This window comes from Crocuta crocuta, unplaced genomic scaffold (assembly GCF_008692635.1).
Source record: "Crocuta crocuta isolate KB4526 unplaced genomic scaffold, BGI_CrCroc_1.0 scaffold140, whole genome shotgun sequence".
NCBI classification, from domain to species: Eukaryota; Metazoa; Chordata; class Mammalia; order Carnivora; family Hyaenidae; genus Crocuta; species Crocuta crocuta.
The window spans coordinates 5,624,380-5,651,998 of NW_027527775.1; the positions used below are offsets into that span (position 1 = coordinate 5,624,380).

General features: G+C 35.8%; 1 protein-coding gene across 1 annotated transcript in view; it reads left to right on the top strand.

Annotated features, from left to right (window-relative positions):
* SGCZ (sarcoglycan zeta) overlaps positions 1–27,619 on the top strand; it is a 461,792-nt gene that overhangs the window by 373,912 nt on the left and 60,261 nt on the right. Inside the window, exon 4 of the mRNA XM_077772719.1 lies at positions 25,588–25,710. Coding sequence (XP_077628845.1) covers positions 25,588–25,710 — 123 coding nt within the window. The remainder of the gene's footprint in view (positions 1–25,587; positions 25,711–27,619) is intronic.

Below are 27,619 nucleotides of genomic sequence, written 5' to 3' on the forward strand. Positions count from 1 at the left end.
AATAATGAATGTGCAATTTACAATTTGTAAATTGTAGGAATAAAACAAATGTACTTGGATTAAGGCCCAAGAAATTGGCCATGATTACATAAACATTAGTTTTGAGCTAGTGCATTGAGAAAGAGATTTAGGTCTCAAACTAGTTTTATTCCCTGGAAAAAATGTTTAAATAGTAATAAATAAAAACCACCATCTAAATAAAATTATGAAAAGGAGACCTTTCGCTCACATAAGGGAATGATGTAGTTATGATGAATTACAGGTCCAGCCATCAAAGTTATGTTCAATCCCATCTCTGCTCATGCACTTACAAACAGATGGTCCTTGACCCTAATTTCCAGTCTGAAAATTTGGTAGGTGACATTGCTTTTAAAATGTTCTTAATTAGAACTGCAAGCCGGTAAATTTTAAGAGTCCAACCATCCCTTAGTTTATACAAATTTAGAAGCATAAAAATGTGTGACAGAAGGTTGAGAAAGTAATAGAAGAAAAAATTATATATATAATAAAAATTTTATATATATATATATAAAATTGNAACAAAAATAGAAATAGAAACCAAACCTGGACTTCCAGTTTCTAAGCCTACATTTAAGATGCCTAGGATTTCACCACTCCATTCTAACAACAGGCAAAAAGCCAAACAAACTGAAAAAGCATAACTCTTCTTAAATCTACAGGAGAAAGGAAGTCACAAGGCAAATCCCCGCACCCCAGACCAGAAACGAACAAGCAGTTACAGAGAATCACAATGTAATGGGGTTTCTCCATGAGCTAAAACTTTTGCAGGACCATTGCTGGGGCTGAAGAATCATAACTGGAAGGTGCATAGCTGCTTTTCACTGCCAAGGAGTATTCCATTATGTGGATGCACCACAGTGTGTTTATTCACTCAGCAGTGGTGGGACACTTAGATCTTTCCCAGTTTTTAAGTGACTGTGAATATGAAGCTACCACAGCATGTACCTACAGGGTTTTATGTGAACATAAGTTTTCCTTTGAAATGGGTAAGGAGCTAGGAGTGCAGTACTAACTTTACAAAGACATTTCAAACTGTTTTCCAAAGCCAAGGTACCATCTTGCATTTCCATCTACCTATAAGACCATTTCCACTTGCCCCATTGCCATGCCAGACTGTTTTGTTTTGGAATTCTAGCCATTCTAATGTGTAAGTAAGGATTTTAATTTGGACTTCACTAACGACTAATGACATTGAGTTTCTTTTCATGTGCTTATTTTCCATATGCATATCTCCTTTGATGAACCATCTGTTTAAATGTTTTGGACGTTGTATTTGTGTGGGTATTTTTTTCTAGTTATTAAATCCTGAGTGTCCTTTATACATTTTGAATAGAAGTTCTTTATCAGATATATGTTTCATAAATATTTTCTTCTAGTCTGTGGCTTGTCTTCTGATTCCTTAACAGTGTATTTTAAAGAGCAGATATTTTAATTTTGATGAACTTGGATTCATCTATTTTTTAAATGGATCATACTTTGAATGTCATATGTAAAAATCTCATTGATTTACTCAAGGTCACAAAGATCTTCTATGTTCTATTAAAAAAGCTTAGGGGTGACTGGGTGGCTCAGTCGGCTAAGCGTCCAACTTCAGTTCAGGTCATGATTTCATGGTTTGTGGGTTCAAGCCCCGCATCGGGCTCTGTGCTGACAGCTCAGAGCCTGGAGCCTGCTACAGATTCTGTATCTCCCTCTCTCTCTGACCCTTCCCTGCTCACGTTGTCTCTCTCTCTCAGAAATAAATAAAACATTTTAAAAATTTTCAAAAAGCTTATAATTTATAATCCATTTTGAGCTAATTTTCCTATATGTTTTGTGGTACAGACAAAGGTCATTCTTGTTTTTAATCAAAGTCCAGATGTTCTAGCACCCTTTGTTAAAAAGACTATCTGTGCTTCTTTAAATTGCATTGGAATTTGTGCCAAAAATCCTTGATTTTATATATGCAGATCTATTCCCGATCTCTCTATTTAGTTCCATTGATCTATGGGTCTACCCTTTCCTAAATGCCAAACTATCACGATGCTTGTAATAATCTGTTTCTTTAGAGTAATATATGTTAGTTCTTTCAGTGAATTGTCCAACACTGTTCTTTATAAAAATAGTTTTGACTATTTAGAGGATTTGGTTTCCCATAGAAATTTAGAATTCACTTAGCAATGTCTACAAATATTCTTTCTGGGATTTTTACTTGGAATAAAATTCCCAAGTCTCTCTTTGGGGAGAAATAACATGTTAATAATATTGAGTCTTTTGAAACATGAGTGTAGTGTATCTTATCAGTTAGTAGATCTTTGATTGTCTTTTTGGCTAATTCAAAATTTTCAGCATACGGAACATGCATGTGTTCAGTTAGATTTAAACCTAAGCAAGTAATGTATTTTAGTGCTATTATAAATAGGATTGCATTTAATTTAAATTGCTAACAATATCTTGCCTAGTGTTAAGATGTACAATAAATTCTTTTTATGCTGACCTGCAAACTTGCTAAAATCACATTAATTTAGTAGCTGTATTTAAATGTTCTCAGGATTTCCTATGTAAAGAATCATGTCATCTGCAAATTAATTCCTTTCATTTCTTCCTTTCTAAAATGCATGCTATTTATTTCTTTTTTGTTTTTATTGTTCGGGTGAGGACTTCTGTAGGAGTGGTGAAAGGGAAGAGACATCCTTTGTTTAGGCTTTGAACATCTCCTTACCTGTAAGATTTTTTTTTAATTTTTTTTTAATGTTTATTTATCCTTGAGAGAGTGAGAGAGACAGAGAATGAGCAGGGAAGGAGCAGAGCGAGAGAGGGACACAGAATCTGTGTCCCTCTGAGCTGTCAGCACAGAGCACGACGCAGGGCTCGAACCCAAGAACCATGAGATCATGACCTGAGCTGAAGTTGGACGCTTAACCGACTGAGCCACGCAGGCGCCCCTGTAAGATTTTTATAAGTACCCTCCATCAGGTGAGGAAGTTTTTTCCCATTGCCAGTTTCCTAAGAGTTTTTATAATAAATAAATGAAATTTGAATTTCGCAAATGCATTTTCTGTAGCAGAGATGACCATATGGTTTTTCTTATTTACCCCGGCATAAAATCTTCAAATATACGGATTGATTTTCAAATGCATAGTACTTATCCCATAGTACTTATCCTGCAGTAAACAACATTAGTTATCCTTTCTACAAGTGTTGCTTGATTTGATTTGCTCATACATGTGATTCCATCATAAAGATTTACAGTGTTTTTATTCAAGAAGGATATTAGCCTGTAGTTTTTTTCTTTTTTTGTTCTTGTAATACCTATTTTGCTTTAGTATCAGAATAATACCAGTCTCATGAGAAGTTAGGAGGTATCCCTCCATTTCTGTTTTCAGGAAGTTAGTCTAGAAATGGTATTTCCTACCTAAATGTGTAGTAGAATTGGCCATTTTGCAAGCAAAGTCATCTGGACCTTGAGTTTTCTTTAGGAAAACTTTATTAACAGCTTCCTTGATATTTAATTTACATAACATGAAATACATTCATTTTTTTAAATCTATTTTTGGGAGAGAGAGAGACAGAGAGAGAGACTGAGCAGGAACAAGCAGGGGAGGGGCAGAGAGAGAAATCATCCCAAGCAGGCTCTGGGCTAACAGCTCAGAGACCATTGTGGGACTCACACTCACAAACCGAGAGATTGTGACCTGAGCTAAAACTGAGTCAGACGTTAGATGGACTGAGCCACCCAGGCACCCCTACATTCATTTTAAAAGCATACTGCAATGGTTCTAGTAAATTTACAGAGTGGTGCTACCATTATCATAATCCATTTTTAAATCATTTCTATTACCTCCAGACTGTACCTATTACCTGTTTGTAGTCATTTCCATTTTATTATGTGCCTCCCCAGCCAACCAATAATTTATTTTCTCTCTATAGGAATAAACCTTTTCTGGATATTTAATATAAAGGAATGACATAATATACGGTCTTTGTGCCTGGCTTCTGTCATGCAGTGTAAAGTTTTTGAGGTTCACCCATACTGTAGTATGTGTCAAGGTGGTCTGTTGCTTTTATTTCTGAATATATTCCATTGCATATGACTTTAACACATTTTGTTTCTTAATTCGTCAGTTCATAGATATATGGGTCATTTTCAATCCAGAGCTATTAAAAATAATTCTGCTATGAACGCCCATGTGCAAATCTTTGTGTGTATATTTGTTTTTGTTTTTCTTGGGTGGATATATAGGAAGGGAATTGCTGAGTCATGTGGTGAACTTGTGTTTATTTAAAATGCTACTAAATTGTTTTTCAAAGTGGTTGAAATATTTTGCATTTCAAGGGTCTCCATAAATTTGTCAGTACTGGTTATTGTCTCTCTTTAGGGACAGTAATTCTAATGGATATGAAGTGGCATCTACTATGTTTTAACTCGCATTTTCTTACTAATATTCGGTATCTTTTTGTAGCCTTGTTAGACATTCTTTGTTTCTTTTTTTTGGTGAAATGTCTATTTATATATGTTGTCCATGTTTAAATTGGGTCATTTATCTTCTAATTGACTTGTTAGAATTCTACAGGAAAGTTTTTAAACATAAATTAATGTCTCTAATAAATATAAGGACATGTAATATATCTATTTCTCCTTGAGTGAACTTTGGTAGTTTGTGTCTTTCAAGAACTATGCCCATTTCATTTAAGTTATCAAATTTATAGGCATAAAGTCATTTATAATGTATGTTTCTTAATTTTTTATATCTTTTGAATATGTTATGATGTCCCATTACTCATTAGAGTAGTCCCCACCTAATCTGGGGCTAACTTCCAAGACCCCCAGTGCATACTGAAATAGCAGGTACTACTGAGCTCTACATATATTGTTTTCTTCTATCCCTACATACCTTGGATAAAGTTTAACTTATAAATTAGGCATAGTAAGAGATTAACAACAATAACTAATAATAAAGTAGAATAACTATAATAATATACTTTAATAAAAGTGATGGAGATGTGCTCTCCCTCATATATGTCCTATGGTATTGCACTCACCCACCATCTTGTGATGATGGGAGATGATAGAATGCCTACGTGATGAGATCAAGTGGAGTGAATGTCGTAGGCATTATCATGTAATGCTAGGCCACAGTCGACCTGAGGATATGACAGAAGGATCATCCACTTCTGGACCACAATTGATCCGGGGTATCTGTAACCACAGAAAGCTGACACCGCAGACGAGGGAGGACTCCTATACTGATACTCGTCAGTTGTGTTTTTTTGCATGTTTCCTCTTTGGATGTTTATCAGTTTTGTTGAGTATCTCAAACAGTAGAATTTGGTTTCATTAACATTCTCTATTGTTTTTCTCTTTCCGTTTCATTGATTTCTGCTTTGATTTTTGTTTTTCCCTACTGCTACTCTGTATTTAATTTCCTTTACTTTTTTCTAGGTTTTTTTGAGGTGAAAACTGAAGTCGTTGATTTTAGGGTTTTCCACATTTTTTATATAGATGCTTAGTGGTATCAGTTTACACTTAAGGACAAATTTGGTTGTACTTAACAACTTAAGTACACCTAAGTACAATTTTGGTGTCATCCAAAAAACTCATATAGGGGTGTCTGGATGGCTCAGTCAGTTAAGTATCTGACTCTTGACTTCTCAGGTTATGATCTCATGGTTCCTGAGTTCGAGCATTATGTGGGGCTCGGAGCTGACCGCACGGAGCCTGCTTGGCACTCGGTCTCTCCCTCTCTCTCTGCCCCTCCCCCACTCTTGCACTGGCATATGCACTTTTTCCCTCTCTCTCAAAATAAATAAACTTTAAAAACTCACATATTTAGCTTACATTTTTTTATTTTAAAATATTTTTTACTTTCTATTTCAATTTCTTTTTTGATGGATTATATAGAAGTGTATTACTGAGTTCCCAAATATTTGGGGATTTTTGGGATCTCTCCATAAATTTTATTTCTTATTTAATGACATTGCTAAACTAATATAATTTGTAAGACTTGAAACTTTTTAAAATTTTATTTATTTATTTTAGAGAGAGAGAGGGAAAGCACAGGGCAGACAGAGAGAGGGAGAGGATCCCAAGCAGGCTCCATGCTGGTAGAGAAGAGCCTGATGTGGAGCTTACACCCACAAACCTTGAGACCATGAGCAGAGCTGAAAGCAAGAGCAGGCTGCTTAACCAACTGAGCCAACCAAGTGCCCCAACTTAAAACTTAAAAAAAAAGGCTTAAAATTTGTCCTATCTTGAAAAATGTTACATGTGCACTTGAAAAGATAGTACATTCTGTTTTGCTTGAGTAACATCTTTTTATAAATGGAAAGCACAGTTTGATTGTGTTGCTCAAATCTATTATAGCCTTGTCGATTTTTGGTCGACTCCTTATATTTATTATTGCAAAATGGGGCTTGAAATCTGTAATTTTGAGTTGGTTTTATTTTTAAAATTTTTCTTTAATGTTTATTTTATTTTTGAGAGAGAGAAGACAGAGTGTGAGCAGGGGAGGAGCAGAAAGAGAGGGAGACATAGAGTCTGAAGCAGGCTCCAAGCTCTGAGCTGTGAGCACAGAGCCTGACAAGGAGTTGAACCCATGAACTGGGAGATCATCACCTAAACTGAAGTCGGATGCTTAATCAACTAAGCCACCAAAGCACCCCAAATGTTTATTTTTGAGAGGGATCAAGAGTATGAGTGAGGGAGAGCAGAGAGAGAGGGAGACAAAGAATCTGAAACAGGCTCCAGACTCTTAGCTGACAGAACAGAGCCTCATACAGGACTCCAACTCATGAACTGCACGATCATGACATGAATCCAAGTCTAGCGCTTAATCTGCTGAGCCACCCAGATGCCCCAAAACCAATTTTTTAATTATTTAATGGCTACTTAGTAATCAACTGTATTCCTCTATAATATTTGTTAAACCATTCTCCTAACATTGATTTGGGTTGTTTCTACTCTTTTGATAGGGAAGGTCATATTAGAACTTTAGCTACATATCAAATGTTTCTTTATGAATGATATTGCACTAATGAATTTCACTGCAATTTTTTTCTAGAATAGTGGTTTGCCAAGAAATAAATTTTCTCATTAGCATTTGAATGAGTTGGATGCTGAAAATATTTTTCAGCAAAGGACAAAACAAATCACCCTGAATCACTGTGTAACTCTTCATTAATTTGTGTTAGTTCCATTAATTTATGAATCATTATTCATAAATTTTAGTATAACTTTTAGTATAGAGACCATTAAAAATGGAATATCAAACAACTCTCAAATATCTTTATTCCCAGAAACATTTTTTTTACAACAGTAATCCCTTTAAGTGGCTTTTTTTGTTCCAGAGAGTTTCCCCATCCATCTCCTACTTGCACACATACAGAGAATGACACACACACACATTCCCTTAACCTATCTATTTTAGGTCATGAAGATTATTTCCCAAAGGAAAAGAAAATGATAGACCTATTAATGAGGGAAGAATCAGTTTTTATATATTCCACAGTAAGTCTTATTTTTGAGTCTGGGTTTTTAAATGAGAAATAACTTAAGATAGAGTGATGAAAAAGGACATTACAGGGGATTCTAATCCCTAGTTCTCTATCAAGCTGGTGATTATTATTTGACTATTTTGAAACAAAATATATTTTCCCTGATTTGTGCTTATTTTTAATTGTTAAATATAGGTTGCTCTTTTGTAGCTGAGAAGATCAAACAAATCAGCAAACAATTTTTTAAATTTTTTAAATGTTTATTTATATTTGAGAGAGACAGAGACAGAGCAGGAGTGGAGGAGGGGCAGAGAGAGAGGGAGACACAGAATCTGAAGCAGACTCCAGGCTCTGAGCTGTCATCACAGAGCCCGACGCGGGACTTGAACTCACGAACTGTGAGATCATGACCTGAGCCAAAGTCGGATGCTTAACCGACTGAGCCACCCAGGAGCCCCTGAACTTAATTTTTAAAAGAACTAACTAATTTGAGGTTTAGAAGTGTATGGTAAAAAACTGCTGGGTTGCAATCCCATTAATAATTCATGAAAATGCAATTATGACTATTTTACATTTAATTTTTCAACTCCACAGTTCAATTTCTGAAGATATTTTATGTTCATGTTTGTACAACTGTGAACACTTACTTACCTCTCCTCTTGATTCCTTCCATTTCAATCTGCTCTCCTTCAAGACAATATCTATAAGATCTTAGAACAGATGTGTCTTATCTTTTTAAACACCCAGTGGTGGAATTGCTGAGTACTATGATAATTCTATTTTCAATTAAAAATTTTTTTAACGTTTATTTATTTGTGTGAGAGAGAGAGAGAGAGAGAGAGAGATCGCGCACAAGTGGAGGATAGGGAGAGAGAGAGAGAGGGAGACACAGAATCTCAAGCAAGCTCCAAGCTGTAAGATGTCAGCACAGAGCCCGAAGTGGGGCTCAAACTCATGAACCGTGAGATCATGACCTGAGCTGAAGTTGGATGCTTAACTGATAGAGCCACCCAGGGCCCCCAAGGTGGTTTCAGTTCTATAAAATTTTATTTGTTTGTATCCTCCATAGCTCTTCATTTTAAGTGTATAAACATTTAGAATTTGTTTTGTTCCTTGGAAGACCTCATGACCTCTTTATCAATATGAAATGATGTTTTTTAAATCTCTAGTAATATGTTTAGCATTAAAATTGGTTTTCCTTAATATTGAATGAGTCACTTCTGTTTTAACTGGATTAGAGTTAGCATAATGTGTCTTTTTCCATCTTTTATTATTACCTTGTGTCTTTTTACTCAAAGTTGATTCCTTGTAGGTGGAATATAGTTGGGCCTCGTTTTGGGTCCAACATACCGGTCTTTACCTTTGACTGCAGTGTTTACGTTATTTGCATTCAATAGATACTGTTAGGTTTAGGTCTATCATCTTGCTGTTTGTTTTCTACTTATTCGCTTCGTTGTTTTCTTTTTATTCCTTTTCCATCTTCTTTTGGACTAGTTGAGATGTTTGTATGATGCCATTTGGTCTCCCTACTGGCTTTTATTTTTCTGATGTCTTAGTGCTTATAATAGACATCTTTCATTTCTCACAGTCCACCTTCAAGCGCTAATATAGCACTTCAGCAAGACCTTACAAGAATATACTTTTCATTTCATCCTCCCAGTTTTTAGAGGCCTATAGTCATACGTTTTATGCATTCAATTTGTACAATTCACAATCCATCATTATTGTTTTTGTTTAAATGTTAATTATGTTTTAAATGGTTGAAATAATAAGAAAAGCATATTTATCTAAATAGTTGCCATTACCATTTTTTTCTCTGTATAGATCCGTATTTCCATCGATGTCATTTAACTTTCCCTAAGAACTCCATCTAACATTTCCATTAATGCAGATTGCTGGTAATAAATTATGCACATTTTTTCATCTAGTAATTACCCTTTTTTCCTTTTTTCTCTGAAAACTATTTTCGCTTAGTATAGAGTTTTAGGTTGTCCTGTTTGGAGGGGGGGGAGGTGGTTGGTACTGCAAAGATGGCACTCTCCTATTTTATCCATTGCGTTATTTCCAGTAGGAATCTTCTGCCATCTTTATTGTTATTATTCTGTATGTAACATCTTTTATCCATGATAACTTTTATAATTTTTGTTGTAGCACATGTTTTGAGCACTTTGAATGTTTTTATTTCATATAGTTTTTGTAATATGTTTGTGTTTAGGATTTGTTGTTGCAAATTCCTTGTTCGTTATTCCTTCAATTATTTCATCTATTCTCTGTCCCCTTCTCTTCTCCTTTAAGAAAAGTATATGAGCCCACAGGAAGTTGTTTAAAACATCATTGATGTTCTCTTCATTAAAAATATTCCATTCTCTATATTTTATCATGTATCACATTCATGAACATATATATTTTTTGCAATCTCTAACCTACTAACTGCTAATCTCATTTCATGTATTTTTCATTTCATTGTGGATAGATTTCATCACTAGAGGTTTGGGTTGAGTCTTTAACTTTTGAGGATACAGCATACAGTTATAATAATAATTTTATCATCCATTTCTGCTAATTTCAACAATTTTGTCAGTTCTGAGTCACTTCTGATTACATGTTGCCTGCATTATGGGCCATGTTCTTCCCCTTTTTCTGGCTCATAATCTTATACTATTTGATGTGAGGCATGGTACATTTTATTTTCCTTGGTGCTGTGTACTGTTTTATTTCTCTAAATATTCTCAAACTGTTTTCTGGAGGCAATTAATTAAAAATGGAATCACCCTTCAATGTCCTGCATTTGAGGTTTCTTGGCAGATCCGTGGCTTTGCTAGGTCTGTAGCTAATCATTCTGCATTATGATTTGTGATTCAAGATTTTCCTGAGTCCTCTACCAGACCCCCATTAATGATGATATTTGTGTTTGTTTTTTTCAAACCTGGCAAGTACTATTCCTAGTCCTGTGTACATGCTAGACACTATTTTCTCTATTTCTTTCCCTGATCTAGGACAGCTTTCTCACATCCTTGGAATAGTAGCTAATCTGCTAAGATTATTTGAGGGAGATCCTCTAAAGATCTCTAGAGTTCTCCGCTCTTTGCATCTCTGTTCTCTCTGGTACAATGTCCTGAAAACTTTACATGTCAGTTTCCCTGGAGTCTCAACTCCTTCTCCCCATCTCAGAAAGCCTCTAGGTTCCACTTGAATTCTCCTTCTCTTCACCATCGCCTGGGAATTCCCTTAAAGGAATAACTTGCAGGGGCCACTGGGTGGCTCAGTCGGCTGAGAGTCTGACCGGCTCAGGTCATGGTCTTGCGGTTCCTGGCTTGGAGCCCCACATCAGGCTCTCTGTGGTCCATGCAGAGCCTGCTTTAGATCCTCTGTCCACCATCACCCCGGCCCCTCCACTGCTTGAGTTCTCACTCTGTCTCTGTCTCTGTCTCTGTCTCTGTCTCTCTCTCTCTCACACACACACAAATATTTAAAAAAAAAAAAAAAAGAGAGTAACCTGCATTATGTATGATCCCATCTTGTTTGTCTTTTTCTCTTAGATGTTACTGTTCTTCATTCCCTGACATCAGAATGTCTTGAAGCCATAGTTTTATATACTTGGTCCTTTTGTTATTTCAGATAAGAGGGTAAATCTGATTTCACACCATCCATCTTTTCAGAAGCAGAGACACTTTTTTTCTCATTTTGTTTATTTTTCTATCATTACAGGCTGTCAACATCCTTCCTAAACCTTAGAGCTTAAAACAGAGCTGACCACTGAAGTAAAGCATAACCAAAATGTGTGATGCACTTACCCTCTGCTACTTATATGACACTCCTTTTCATTCAAACTATGATTACACTAAACTTCTGATAGCAATTTCACCGTGTTGCCTAAGTTTTATATTTCTTCACCAACAAGTTTAGTCTTCCTCTGGTCGCATTTTTAATTCACAACCATCAGCCATCAAAGAATACTTGTAATAACATACAATAATCCAGACAGATACAGATTAATCAACCTAGAGTTTAACCAGATCATTTTTCTTGCTCACCAGCATTGTGTTTCTAGTTATACAGTCTAAGATAATATTTACGACTTACCACTTGAACCCATCTGACATGGTTGTCTAATCAAGAAAACACTTTCTCCCATAAATGTTCACAATTCTTCCCCCTCACATACGGTTCTTGTTTAGGTTTTCAAAGGATGTCTCTTTATTCCTATGCAAAATATATTGTTTTCAGTGTTTTGAAAAAATGATTTTCCTAACATGCCAACCTGTCAAGATCCTTTAGAATTCCCATTCCGCTATTTAGCTGTCTACTTTTAGCTATTCTACTTTTAGTGTCGTGGGAAGATTTAATTAACATGACATCACTGTATTCCTCAAAATGATTAATAAAATATGTTCAGATAAGAGTTTTCTCACGAAACCACAAGCAGTTACAATTTATCAGAATAACTGTAATCAAATATAAAATAAACACATGTTGAAGCTAACCAAAGCTGGGCAAGTTTGGGTGCCTGAAGTAAAACCTCCAATTTATCTAGACTGTCATGAATTGAAAGGTAATTTAAAAGTGGAGTACAATTGTCACATGAAAGGCAATGGGCAAATATTTGACAAATGTGTGTTTGTTTAAGAAAAAGAGATATAAGGGGCACCTGGGTGGCTCAGTTAAGGTTCAGGGCTTGACTTCACCTCAGGTCATGATCTCACAGCTCATGAGTTCGAGCCCTCTGCCGGGCTCAGAGCCTGGAGCCTGCTTCACATTATGTCTCCCTTTTGTCTCTGCCCTTCCCCCACTCATGCTCTGTCTCTCTCTCTCCTTCAAAAATAAAAAAAAGCCTTAAAAAATATTTTGAAAGAAAAAAGAGACATAAGGGGTGCCTGGGTGGCTCAGTAGGTTAAGGGTCTAATTTCTAGTCAGGTCTTGATCTCATGGTTTTTGGGTTTGGCCCTGTGTCAGGCTCTCTGCCTACAGCTCAAAGCCTAGAGCTAGATTAGGATTCTGTGTCTCCCTCTCTCTCTACCCCTCCCCCTGGTCACACACACACTCTCTCAGAAATAAATAAACATAAAAATAAAAGAAAAATATATAATTATCTGTGCTTGTATTTGCTAAAAATAAAAAAGTTCACAAGGAATAGAAAAAATTGTTGCATTTAAATGAAATGTCAGAAGAGGATTTATAGGGCAGGGGTAGAAATGAGACTCATGCAATATATCTTATGCTTTTAACTTTTGTATTATGTAAATGAATTACCTTGCAAAAGCAAAGATTTTCACAGCCTATTGGATATTGTCTTCTATTGAGAGATTTTTGAAAATAAGTATTCCTTCTGCCATTGTAACCACAAATAACATATCCAAAAAGTATATATGTAACTGTTGGGTACCTACCTGGGTGTCTCAGTTGGTTAAGCTTCTCACTTCAGCTCAGGTCACGATCTCGCAGTTTGTAAGTTCAAGCCCCGCATCAGGCTCTGTGCTGACAGCTTGGAGCCTGGAGCCTGTTTAGGATTCTGTGTCTCCCTCTCTCTCTGCCTCTCCCTGTTCACCCTTCTGTATCTCTCTCCTTCAAAGATAAATAAACATTAAAAAAATAAAAAAGGAATAAACTATTAAAATATAATCTGTAACTGTAACAATTTTAAAATGATATTATCCCTCCTTTCAGTATTTGCAGGCATACACACCCGTCATATATAATTTTTAGTATGTGAGGTATACTGTCTTATGGAATATACCACTGATTCTTTTGTATTCGATTAAATGCTTTATGGTTTCTCTCCCAGATAATTTAATTTGAAATGAATATTGTATTCTAAATTCACATCTATACTCCATAAAGCCTACATACTGTTCTTTTCTACAGTAGTTCATATCATAATAGCTAAATATATGTTGGAAAGACATTAAAATAGTATCAAGACACTAATGTACTGACATCAGTTTCATGCTTATCTGAATAGTGAAGATGAGACTTGAAAGAAAAGAAATACATAATCAGGTGAAATAACTAAGAGTATTAAACATAGGCTTACACAGATTTTGGGAATAAAAGCTCAAACATTATATGCAATTTTTGTATTTATTTTACTGGTAATTATTATTAATGAATGGTTGGAGGTCACAAAACACTTGAATATCTCAACGTGATATTACTTTTCCAAAATATACATATTATGGAAAGAAATAGTAGGAGGTTAGTGATACAAAATAGTGTTTAACAATATGCAAATTATATGTTGTTAAGAAAGAAATTCTGACTGAATAGTAGTAGTTAGTGGTAATTATCAAGCAGACCACCAAGCAATAGATGAAGCAGTCTCTTTCCATATTAGCACTTATTTTCCCTTAAATGTACTATATACTAAATGACAACATAATAATTTCCCAAATGAAAACATAATAAAATTATTTATTTTCTGTCTTTACAGCGAAACATTACTCAACTAGAATTTTTGGAAGAAATATTTGTACTAAATCAGTATGTTTCTAGCAAGTATTCTCTTCTGTATGCGATTTGTTTGTAAGAGTCGTTGATTATGTAGCATTCCTGTAGGTCATAGAAATTTTGTGTTAATAAAACAATGTGTTTATACAAGGTGTGACTCAGACCTAAGAGTTTTCTGCTTCTGATAGCCTTCCTTTAGTTAATTTATAGGCAAAGGGGTCTGTGCTATTTTAGATAAAATAGCAAGACTATAATTAAGGTAAGAAATTCTACACAATATGGAATCCAGCTGTTACTAGCAAAAGAACCATATGAAAATGTGTATAAATGTTGACTATACGGTTTTTGAAGGTCTGAGGAATGGTTAAGATTAATTTCTGAGGTAAATCCACTTGTGTGATGTAGATAGCATTAATGGCTCTCTCCCTATGACAATTCTTCCCCTTCTCTTTAAATAATACCATCTCAGGTGGTAGGCAAGTGGCTGATTACTCAACTGAAGGCTGCAGGCTTTCCTGCAGCTAGGCATACCTGAGTTCTAGCCAATCAGATGTAAGTGGAGGTGATATGTACTGTTTTAGATGTAAATTTCTTTCAAGGAAATGGGTACACCGGAAACTCATAAAACACTGCATGTCAACTAACTAGAATGAAAATAGAAACTTAAAAAAAGAAATGGGCCTGCCCTTTCTTTTTTCTTTTTTTTTTTCTTTCTTTCTTTTTTTTTTTTTTGCCTTTCCTCTCTCTGGAATGAGACACGTAAAAGTAACCTGAGCACTTGTGTTGGTCTCCAAAATGGAAGCTGTAGTTTGAAAGCCATGGACGCCCTCATGTTTTCATTGTAAGCACAGAGCACATACAAGACATATGCTGGAAAGAAAAGCAGCCTAACAAGAATCTGATATATATACAGTAATATCTAGAATGAACTTTTTGGAAATAGACTTCCAATGTGTAGATGTCTTCATTTAATATCTGCAATTAGTAAGTGATAATAAAAGAATTTGCCACCTGTTTTTTTCAAGTGTTATTATGATAGTCCAGTTAATTTCATCATCAAATTATTTATATCCTCCGGGCACCAAACTGCTGGTTTCAGGGAAAGATAGGTGATGATATGTTTTTGAAGGAAAAGTAGACAAGTATTTAAAGCGTTACTTTTTTCTTTCATATTTAGCTGGATAATTGATGACAAACATTTCTTTTAATCAGAAAATACCTTAGAATTTTTAAAAATATTAATCACTAGTGAAGGACAATATGTGGAAAATAATTAGAGATTTCAGTTGCATGGAGCAATGTAGGAAGTTACTTTTGCTGACTCTGTGAACACACACACTGGATAAATACCTATTCTGAAAGAAGAGATGGCCCATGAAGAGATAACATGGCCATGCTTGAATCCAATAAAGAAATAGACAATCAGGAAATAAGAAACTTAGAAATCCATTTTGAGAATTACTTTTTATATATTCAAGTACTGTCTGCTGAAACACAGTGAACTGTCTATAATAATATCAGAAGTCTCCTCAAATATTTAATTAAATACACAACTGCATCAGATCCTCACCCCAAATATTACCAGTATATGCAAACATTAGCTTGGGGAAGAGGCATTTTAGCTCTTGGCATTTCTTCTTGAATGTTTTTTAAAATTTCAGGGTATCAGGAAAACTACAGGAGACTAGAGAAAGTAAGGGTGTTATTAGAAAAATTAATGTAGGGAAAAGATAGATCTTAGACAAGTATTATTTATTTTATTTATCTGAAAATCCTGTTACCTTTTTGAAACAATTAAGCAGTCATTTCTAAGCTGGAAAATAGCTGTTGGTTAGACCAGTGCTTTTCTGAGGGAAATTTTTAATTGAAATGTCATGTATTAATTTAAGGGCTCAATCTTAATTCAGTAACTCTGCTTTTTCTATTCCCATGTGGAAAGAAGTCTTTTATTTCTTTACCTTTTTCTTTGGGCTTCTGTATCAGGAAGGCACTTGGAAGCAAAAAATGGTACAGTGAAAAGGGGATTTAAGAATTCCTCTTAGCCCTGTCTTCACTTTCGTAAATAGTTTTTCATTAAGTTCTTTTTAAATACTCCTTCTCTCTGCACATTGTCTCATAGACATTAAAATTAATTATATTAATTCATGAATAGAATTTTACACTTCATATAAATGTACCAACCCCCTCCCGCATTTAATATTCAAGCACTGAAAACCTTAGGTAACAAATTTAGAGCATTCCTTCTAAAACCAGAACAATTTCAAAGGTATATTAAGAACATTCTTCTAATATATATGTAGACTCCTAAAATTAGTAGGAAACTTTTAATTCAACAAGTTGTCTTTTTTTGTTTGTGGAAGAAGCCTATCTTTTAATTTTTGTGAGTCTTCTTTTTTTCCTTTGCAGTGCACAGCTATTTATCAAACTAGACTTAAGATAGCTCCCAGACAAATGTAAGCATACACTAGCTGAATAATCATTGTCAAAATATTTGTAAGGAACTTGAAATATACTCATATCAATATGTATGTCACAAGTATATGTTAAGTATTTCATATTATCAGCTAGGGCAAGTCACATTAGAGCATTTATATAGAAAGGGAGGAAAGACAGGAACTGAAATAGACCTTGAAAGAAGCCAGAAAGTTAAAGATAAAAAGAAGCCAGAGAGTTAAAGGTGCAACCTTATTGTAAAAATAATTTGAAAAAAAAAAAAGATATATATATATATATATTTAAGTAGAATATGAGGCATTTATTTAGATGATAAAGGAACTAGATGTTAATTCTTGACATGTTTACTGAGGTGAAAATTAAATGAGGTTATTAAATCAATAATCAGATTTTTTATGCATGAAATATTTCTTGAACACCTCTAATAGGTGAGAAACTGCATACTATAATTACTGAAGCTTCAGGGATGAACCAGATAGCTATAAATCCCTAAACTAGTGTAGCTTACATTACGGTGAGGTGTTCAGAAAATAAACAAGCAACCAAAAATTATAAGAAGAAAAATATAGTAGGTTCAAGTGGAAGAAAATGATGGTAGGAACAGGATTAATTACAAACAAATGGTGGGATAAATCCTCCAATCATGTGAAGGGTGTGGTGAGTTTCTGTAGACAAAACAGAAGAGAGAGAGGGAATGTGCCCCTTTAGGGAATGGTCTAGGATGAGCTATTTGAAGGAACAACTCTTTAGAACCAAATATAGCCATGAGCAAAACACACCAAGATCTGGCTAAAGATCATGGCAGACAGAAGAGAGAAAAGGTGTAAAAACCTGTGTGTTTGATAAAATCAGTGTGTTTAAGAAATGGTAAAAGAACCATTGCAATGAGAGCAGACGCCTGAAGTCCTGAGTGTTGAAAGCATGGAGTTGCATTCTGAATATCATGCTGAGCTCCTGAAGGGATTTGAGTAGATGAGTCATGTGGTCTAAGTTTCATTTTGAAAATGTGACTCTGGTTTATATGTGGAGGATATACATTGGGAGGCAGGGCAACAAGAGCAAAAGTAGTGGCATGAATAAGAGTGCTTCTCCCTTCTTTCAGAGAAGTCAGCTCTAAACCTTAAGGAGTTTCCTGGAAACTGAGGAGCCATTTTTCTCCTGCTGTTTTCAAGGTTTCCAGCTGTCTTTGGCTTTCCTCATCTGTACTACAGTGTGCCTGTATGTGGACCTTTCTGTATTTTTCCTCTTTGGAGTTCATTAAGCTTCCTGGATATATAGGTTATTATTTCTCAATATATTTTTAGGAAGTTTTCAGGCATTATTATGTAAGGGATATTTTCTGTTCTTTTCTCTTACTCATCCACCTCTAGAATTCCTCTCACACATATGTTCATGAGTTTAGTGATGTCCCACATTCCTCTCTGAGGTTCTGTTCATTTTTCCTCATTCTTTCCCTCTCTGTTCTTAGATTTTATAACTCTAATTTATCTTTAAAATTGTTCATTCTTTCTTCTGCTAGTTCACATCAACTCGGGAGTGAATTTTTCATTCAATTATTTTACTTCTTAGCTTCAGAATTTTTATTTGCTTCTTTTATAGTTTCTGTATCCGTATTGATATTCTTCATTTAATGAAACATTTTATTATACAATCATTTAATTCTTTAAATACAGTTTCCCTTAGGGACGCCTGTCTGGCTCAGTCACCAGAGCGTGCGACCTTTGACCTCCAAGTAGCAAATTTGAGCCCCACATTGAGTGTAGAGATTACTGAAAAAATTCTTAAAAATGCAGTTTCCTTTAGTTATTTGAATGTGTGATACTGGCTACTTTCAGTAGCTATTTGAAGTCTTCGTTAAGTCTGACATTTTGTAATTTTCACAAGCAATTTATTGCCTGATATTTCCCATCTATGGGTCAGACTTTCTGAAATATTTTTGGCATGCCATAATTTTTTGTGTTTTTTCATTTACTATGTATCCTTAGAACTATTTACTGAGAGTTCAGATTGTTTATAAAATATGTTTCAACAGTTTTTCTGAAGATCAATTCTGCCAAGCTACTATCATTGTCATTCCAGAAGTGGAACCTGAGATTGATTAACCTTGAAGTTGAGGGCTAACAGTGATATTTATAAACAGTTTAAATGTGGATTTGAAGGTAATTGTGAGTGCACATGTTATAAATTTCGGATTTACATACACTATTTTTTTTTTTATGTTTTATTTATTTCTAGGAGAGAGAGACAGCGTGAGCAGGGGAGGGTCAGAGAGAGAGGGAGTCACAGACTGAAACAGGCTCCAGGCTCTGAGCTGGCAGTCAGCACAGAGCCCGACGCGGGGCTCGAACCCACAAACTGCGAGATCATGACCNGTATTCACTGATTCTACTCTTCTATAATAATTCTATCATAGTATTTTTTCACTGCATGTGACATGCATTTTTGTTTCAATTTTTTTCTTTAGACATTAAAAGAACATGAATGATCATGATACATTAAAAATTTAGATAATATTTCACTCACCAACTTTGTGCCATCCATAGTTTTGAAATGCTATAACTTTATGTCTGCATACTATACAAAAAGAATCCAACAGAATACTTTATGCGTACGCTGTTTGACTGGTCCTCTTAAACAAAATAAGAAGTCCAGGATGTATGCTTTCACTTGTCTTAGACAACATCGTCAACAAAAGTGGGACAGAGAAACATATTTTACCTGGTCCTCTCAGAATTCATAGAGGCCAGGCCCAGGAGAAAATACCATAGTAATATATATACAGTACAATGATAATGATTAATTAATAAACATTATTATTATGGTATTATTATGAATCACCAAAAAGAGGGAAGAATACAAGCAAACAGGTTATATTTACACCATTAAGGCTAGTGTTGAAATTGCCTAAATAGAAATTTAGTGTGCTCAATGCAAAGGCTATAAGAGAGTTTGCCCCAGGATATTATGGTGTCCATGCTCACAGCATCATTTTTGGAAGCCCTAGCGCATAGCTTTTTCCCTTTTAATTAAACTCTAATGATGTATATATTGTGGTGTGTGGTGGGAGGTGTAGTGTTTGATAAAGGTGGAAGGTTTCTCACTTTTATTTAATAAAGAGAAGCGTGACAGAGAGGGAGAGACAGAGAGAGAGAGAAGGATACATGGAAACTTAAAGAAGAAAATAGAGAAAGAGTAAGGATGATGCAAAAAGAAAATTCAGAGTTTAAGAACTCCTCAGCCTGCGTGGAGTGGATGAGTAATTTGTTGATTCATATAACAGGCAAACCCAGGGCTAGACTAGTTTGTCTCTGACTGGATCCAGCCTTTAAGCAATAGTTTCAGGCATGCCTCTCTCTCCTTCTCAGTCTCCTTCTTACCTTCCCCTAACCTCCCCCCCACTCATTTTCACTGATTGGCTGAATTCTCAGGCCAACTTTTTCCACATAGAGGTATAGCTAGCCTTAAAAGCTTAAGTGTATATCATGCTCAGTATCTGTGATCTGGAAAAAAGAATGCACCTCTTTTTCAAAATGTAAAGCAAAAATCAGGAGAGTGTTTGAGTCATGTGTTTGTGTACAAATTAACTGCTTTGGTTGAAGAGAACTGAACAACTTCTAGACAGAGAGTTAGCCCCACACTCCCCCATCGAGTGATTGTGGGGAGGATATTGTCAGCAAAGGAGACTGAGGAGCAGTGGCATAAAAATATGGCCCCTCCAAGAGTAATCCAGGAATTATGCATTGAAACCATTGTGGCATACTTTTTAGTAACTCAGATTTGGAAAAACTACAAAGTCTAATAACACTGAGAATTGGCAGTGAGGTGGAGCTGTAGGAACTCTCCTATTCTATTGGTAAGAATGTAAATCGATACAGCAGTTTGGAAATTAAGTTTTTATTATGTAGTAATCTTGAAGTACATTCTCTATGATCCAGCCATTTCACACCTACACATAAGCTCTGGAATTGCTTGAGAATAGGAGACTTGTAGGATAATTTTTATAGCATCCTTGTTACTGACTCGAATATTCTAGAAACCTATAAGATCACCAGTGGAAAATGCATCCTAATTGGGATATCCATATAATAGACGATAGCAGTGAAAGTGAATAAACCAGAGCCACGTGTGTCAAAAGAGTTGAATCTCACAACCCTAATACTGTGTAAAAGCCTAGTCACTGAAAAATAGAAGTCATATAAAGGTGTGTGTTTGTGTGTGTATTTGTATATGTATGTGTGTGTTGAAAAACATGCAAAGCTGAGAAAAATGTTTTAAGGATACATACGTAAGTAGTAAAGTTACAAATTGGGAGTGATTAAAAATTCATTTTAGAGTAATGCTGACATGCAGAGCTCCCATAGGATGAAGGGGGCATGTGACTAAGAAAAGATTATGCTAAAGGCTTCACTTCACTAGCTATTTCTTCAGCCATGCAGTGGGTAACATTATGTACACAATTTTGATCTGTATGAGCTTTTCATAACTTTTAAAATTTTTTTAATATTTATTTCTGAGAGAGAGAGAAACAGTGTGATCAGGGGAGAGTCAGAGAGAGAGGGAGACACAGAATCTGAAACAGGCTCCTGGCTCTGAGCACAGAGCTCGATGCGGGGCTCGACCCCACGAACCGTGAGATCATGACCTGAGCCGAAGTCGGATGCTTAACCGACTGAGCCACCCAAGCATCCCCATAACTTTTTTAAGAAGGAAGATGTATGTAAATAATATGAGGTCGTAGCTATGGTATAGATGGGCAAGGGGGTGATAAACAAGGCATAATAATACAGAGGGTGGAAAGTAGTAGAATTCACTTCAGTTTAAAAATAAACATTTTTTAAAGTTTTAATTTAAATTCCAGATAGTTAACGTGCAGTGTAATATTCATTTCAGGTGTACATATAGTGTGATTCAACACTTCCATGTGTCATGTGGTGCTCACCACCACAGTGCACTCCTTAATCCCCAAAGCCTATTTCACCCATCCCCACTCCCAGCCCCCCCTCTGGTAACCACCAGTTTAAACTCTATAGTTAAGAGTCTGTTTCTTGGTTTGCCTCCTCTCTCTGTCTCTGTCTCTGTGTCTCTTTGTCTCTCCTTTCCATTTGGATCTTTGCCTTGTTTTCTTTAAATTAGGACTAAATACTACCAAGAGGCCTTTTGGAAATATATTGTTTGAGCTCCTCTAGAGATTTTTATTGAAGAAAATATTCCAATTCATGTGTTTGACTGATTTAATGTAGAAAATGCAAAGACAGTAGATAAATTATTGGAGCCTCTCTATTTGTCAGCAAATATGCCTTTGGCTACTGACTGTGTCTGTAAGAAATGTGAATGTTCCACAAAGGCAATGAAACCATCTCTGAGGAGAACAAGAAATTAGTTTTGTTGTTGCTTTTGTTTATTTGCTTTTAATGAATATTTACAGAACATTAAGTGAACTAGAGAAAATATTTGGATATATATTAAATACTTTAGTCCTTTTGTGGAATCTGTTCTTTTGCTTACATATTTACCCCTTTTTCCTGCAAATTCCCTTTACTTATTTTATCCCTGATGGTTCTTTGTTTGGTTTTGCAGTTGCTAACATTAGCTTCCTCAGATATTCTTAAGGAAACATTTAGTCTTGAGACTTTAGTTAGCAAGTTAGTGTTTAAGATGACTAGTAAAATATAGAACTGTCTGGATAATCTGGATAATCCCATGCCCCATGATCTATTTGCTAAGGAATCAGAGCTCCTTCTCCAGAGTCACTCAGGCATATTGCTTTCCTGCAACTCTGGAAGTATTACTAATTGAGAAAAAAAAATGGAACTGAGCATTTTCTTAGCTCCTATCACAACTAGATACTGACTTGACCTAGCCCAGAAAATATGTAAAGCCACGAATATGAAAAGCAGAATAAGACGATACAAAACACATAAGTTCAGTTTCATCTAGTCTAATACATTAACTTTAAACATAAATATCCACAACGATGCAAAATGGGTCGAATTACATGCATTACTGTTTGCTATTTGTAGAAAAGGAAAGCAATGTACAGAAGCACAATATATTCAAAATTGTTTTCTGATTTAAAATATTTACTGTCAAGTATTGCTAATTGCTTGCAAATATGTCTTCCGAAATTTTAGTAACATGTTGAATAAAGTGTAGTCTGCAGTACTAATTTATATATCTATTTTTAGTTGAATGATTCTGCATGCATTTATTGATGGCCTCGATGCATTTTTTTAAATTCCAGGTATATCTGCTTCTTACCAGCTTATTGCCTTTGCTTATTTAAATTTATTGAATTAAGATTTCAGCTCCCTTTGCTGTATCCAGATACTCTATGTATATTTCTACCAGTTTATGTGACACACAATATAGCATGCTTATGTTAATAACCTGTCTTCCATATAATGACATCAAATGTTATGCCAAGAAAAGTCTTATCAGCTTGTATCTATATTGAGCATGTGTATGTATATGTGTATAGAATATATATTATATACATACAGTATGTATAATATATATTATGTATATATTATATATTATGTATATATGTATATAATATGTATATATGTATTATATACATATATAATATATATACATATACAATAATACATATATACATATTATATACATATATATACACACATATATATCCTCTTCAATGTCATTAAAGTCACTGATATATTTTGTGGATCAATTCACCCAATAATTAAGTATATTTGAAGAAAGCAATGTAATATACAAGGTTTTATGAGTATAGTATCTAGAATATCTTTCAGGCAGTTCAGATTTAGTGTAAGTCTGAGTGCCCTTGAAGATAGACTGAGACATAGAGAACTCAATTTTAGAAGTCACATTTATACACCCTCAAGCATGATTTTTGAACATCACCCAGTTACTATGCTTTAAAGATTAAAGCGCAACACAGGAAGGTCAGACCATGACTAGCAGAAGACACACTCAACTGAACAACTGAATACAGGCTGCTGAATGATGTTTGCCAGATCAATCGCAAAGACTGTTAACAAGGACAATGGGCACCCATTGGTTCCAATATTGCCATTAAATTTCATAAGAAAAGTACTTTGCTTAAAAAGATACATGAAACAGACATTAAAATAAAATTCATGCTTTTGGATCTTGACAGCCTGCAAGATTAACGTCAGTTTTATCTTACTTAGCATTGTCATAGTTGAAGCTTTTTAAGTTTTCTATGTGGACCTGAAAACATGTAGGCAGTTTCTTATAAGAAAAATATACATCTTGTTTTCAGAGGAATTATCCTTCATGTTACCAGAGTGTGGAATTAATGTTTTCATGTTGTTAAGTGCCCCTCAGAAGCTTTGATGGTGGGAAGGTCTAAGATCCTAAGGCCCATGGACTAGGACTGGGAACAGGGCTGAAGAGGGGCTGAGGGCCAAAGAAAGGGAAAAAAAGCTAATATCTAGTATTCACTCACCCATCTATACCTTTAGAAATCAGACCCAATATTAAATTTGGAGTATATTTTGGAATACAAAGATGAACTCATGTTTTGAATTCCTGGAGGTCACATATCTAAAAACTAATTGTAGTACATTGTCTTAGTCTGTTTGGGTTACTATAACCAAAATACCATAGAGCGGGTTGTTTAAACAACAGAAATTCTCTCTTTTTATGTTTTTATTTATTTTTGAGAGAGACAGAGCATGAGCAGTGGAGAGACAGAGAGACAGGGAGACACGGGATCTGAAGCAGGCTCCAGGCTCTGGGCTGTCAACACAGAGCCTGATGTGGGGCTCGAACTCACAAACCATGAGATCATGACCTGAGCTGAAGTCAGATGCTCAACAAACTGAGCAACCCAGGCATCTCAGATATTCTATTACATGCTGGGAATCCCAAAAGCAAGGCACTAGCTTAGCCAGCATCTGGTAAGATGCTGCTTCCTGGCCTGCACATTCCAGCCTCTCACCATGTCCACACTCAGCAGACTGCAGAGAGAGAAAAGGCAAATGTCATCATAAGGTCACTAATTTTATTCATGAGGGCTCCACCCTCATGACCTAATTACCTATCAAAGATGGCCTCCCCTAATACCATCTCACTGTGGGCTTGGAGGTCAACATAGGAATTTTGGGCAGACAAACAAGCAGTCCACAGCATATGCAATGTCAATGACAAGAGGTTTGTGCAAATGTGATGTGCCTTGGTCATGTTTGGGCTGGGTTGTATCTGACAAGAGTTTTTGGCGTAGATAACAGAAGAGAGACTCCTCAGATCTTTACAGGCGGGGAAGGTGTATCATATGCCAAATGTGTTAGGCTAAAAGAAATGAATTGATATTAAGGGAATAGCAATTCCTTACCCTCTGACCAGTTGAAGCCCTTCAAACTTACAAATTATGTTTTCCAAATATGGAAGCTGCCTTTGTGGTTCATAGATGGATTAATACTGCAAACTTGTCCACTACATCAGAAACAGATTTCCCACTGTATGATGTAGCTGTATTTAATACTGTATTTTAATAAATCAAGAAAATCTTTGATGAGAAAATACATTGGGGAGTACTCAAACCATATATATGTATATATTTATATTTGCAAGATTAACTGTAAAATGCATTCACATAGTGTGATAGTAAAGGATGAACAGAGTTCAATATTAATGTATATGAAATGTAGAGTAGTTAACAGTTTACAGGTGAGTAAGGCTTCACAAGTACCTTGCCATGTAGTGAGTCCAGGCACTATTGTTGACTCACGAAGAGAACAGGGGAGTCATTCAGTCCATAAGAATTTATTGAGCATCCGACCTGTGCCAGGTATAATGCCAAGTCTTCAGGCTACAACCAAGAACAAAGTAGACATCATCTCTCCTTGCATCTATGCAAATGTTTTTTTTTGTTTGCTTGAGGTTCTGTTGTTGTTGTTGTTTTGTTTTTTTAATTAGCTAAACCTACAAACCTTGTTAGGACCATGCAAGCATTTAGAGGTCAGATGTATGCCCAAACATCCTAGCCCAGAAAACTCTACCAAATTAGCCTACTGGAAGGGAAAACAAATTCATATATATATATATACACACATCATATATATATATACACACATATATATATATATACACACACACATATATATTTCTCCTCTTTTTTCTAAAAAAAATACATGTTAATGGTTTCCTACATCCAGTTTCATTTTTAAACCTTTCCTCTGACCATAGGAGCTGACGCTGTGGAGGCTCAGTGTAAAAGATTTGAAGTGAGAGCGAGTGAAGACGGCAGGGTGCTCTTCTCTGCAGATGAAGATGAGATTACCATTGGGGCTGAAAAGCTGAAAGTTACAGGTACTGTAGCTTGAGGTCTTGGAACATTGTTTACTTCTCAAAAGCACGTGCAACTGAACCAGAGCTACATTACAAGATGCACGATTCCCACGCCTAAAATTGAGTTCACAGTATAACATGATGTCACACCATTTGATTTTCCAGTAGTCTTCAACTAGAAGGCACAGGTTGCGGTGCCAGTAGATAAGTAAACCTTGGCCTTAGTGATGTAAAAGTATAGCTGTGCAGCCTAGGTGTCCTAGGGGCACAGGAAAGGCAGGGGAAAATGGGTCAGGATAGTGGAAGACAACCTAGAATGCAGACACTGAGACAGGCTAACTAAAGATGATAGATGTATAACATTCAGAGATACTATTTAAAAGTGAAAGAGGGGCACCTGGGTGACTCAGTCGGTTAAGTGTCCAACTTTGGCTCAGGTTATGATCTCATGGTTTGTGAGTTCGAACCCCGCATCGGGCTCTGTGCTGACAGCTGGGAACCTGGAGCCTCCTTCAGATTCTGTGTCTCCCTCCCTCTCTGCCCCTCTCCTGCTCACCTCTGTCGGTCTGTCTCTCTCTCAAAAATAAATACACATTAATTTTTTTTTAAAAAGTGAAAGACATGCAAAGAGATCTAAAATGCAAATATCAATGGTAGACTGAAGTAGGGGAAAGGTTATAAGTAAACTAAATTATTTTCTTTACAGCTTGTAATTATTCTCAGAAGTATACACATCAAGAAATAGTGCTATCCACATATTATTTAGAAGTTATTAAAGTCATTATTTTAATGTTAGGGCTATTAAAGTCAGTCACCAACCGAAATTAAAAAGCAAAACAAAACCTGAAATCAAAGTTAAAAGCAGAGCTGGGAGCAAGAAAGGATTTTATGAAGACTATTTTAAGCACACTCTCTTCGAATTACTTGATTTGCAGTCATAATATGTATTGTTTTTTTTAAAATATTTTTATTTATTTCTAGGAGAGAGAGAGAGATAGCGTGAGCAGGGGAGGGTCAGAGAGAGAGGGAGTCACAGACAGAAACAGGCTCCAGGCTCTGAGCTGGCAGTCAGCACAGAGCCCGACGCGGGGCTCGAACCCACGAACCGCGAGATCATGACCTAAGTGAAAGTCGGACGCTTAACCGACTAAGCCACCCAGGCGCCCCTGTATTGTTTTGATAATATATTTAATAAATACCCAAAGAGGCCTACATTAGAAAAAAAAGAGAGAGAGAGATACATTTGACCTGTTGTTTCCCAAATCTGAGTTTGGGAACAGCTCATGGGATGTCTATCCTATTTAGGTCCTACTGAGCCCTGTGGGCCAAGTGAAAACAGTTAGCATGGGAATTGGTCTTTGTTCTCAGTCTGTTCGGGCTGAAGCTTGCCCCTACCATTCAATATTTAAATAAACTCTATGCCTCCAATTGTCCTTAATCTACATGATTGAAATGATGATGGTAACTTTAGTGCTCAAATTATAGCGGTATATGTGTGCCCACTTATGAATACATATATGTGTTTAGAATATTTTCAGCACATAATGAAGATGTTGTACAGGTTAGCTCTTTCTATTTATTAATGAGGATAATATTAATATTGTTAATGTTGCAGACATGAGGGCTTGTGTGTATTGCAAGAAAGGCATACTATTCAATGGCACTGAAATTCAACAGAGGTAGTTTAATAGAGATCTTCACTGGGCCTCCGCAGCCCGGGTCACATCCCGCCACCACCATCTCTTCTGTCTCCCAAAGTGTCCCTTCTCTTGTGGAATGTTCTACTTAGCTGGAGCCCACACCATTGGGTTGGTGTTTGGAGTGTTCCCCACACTGCCCAAATCCCTCACCTCCTTTTCTTTCTTCAGACTCCTTGGAGAGGTCAGGTAACGAAGCCCCACAGCAGGAAAAAAGTTGACCTTCCCAAGCA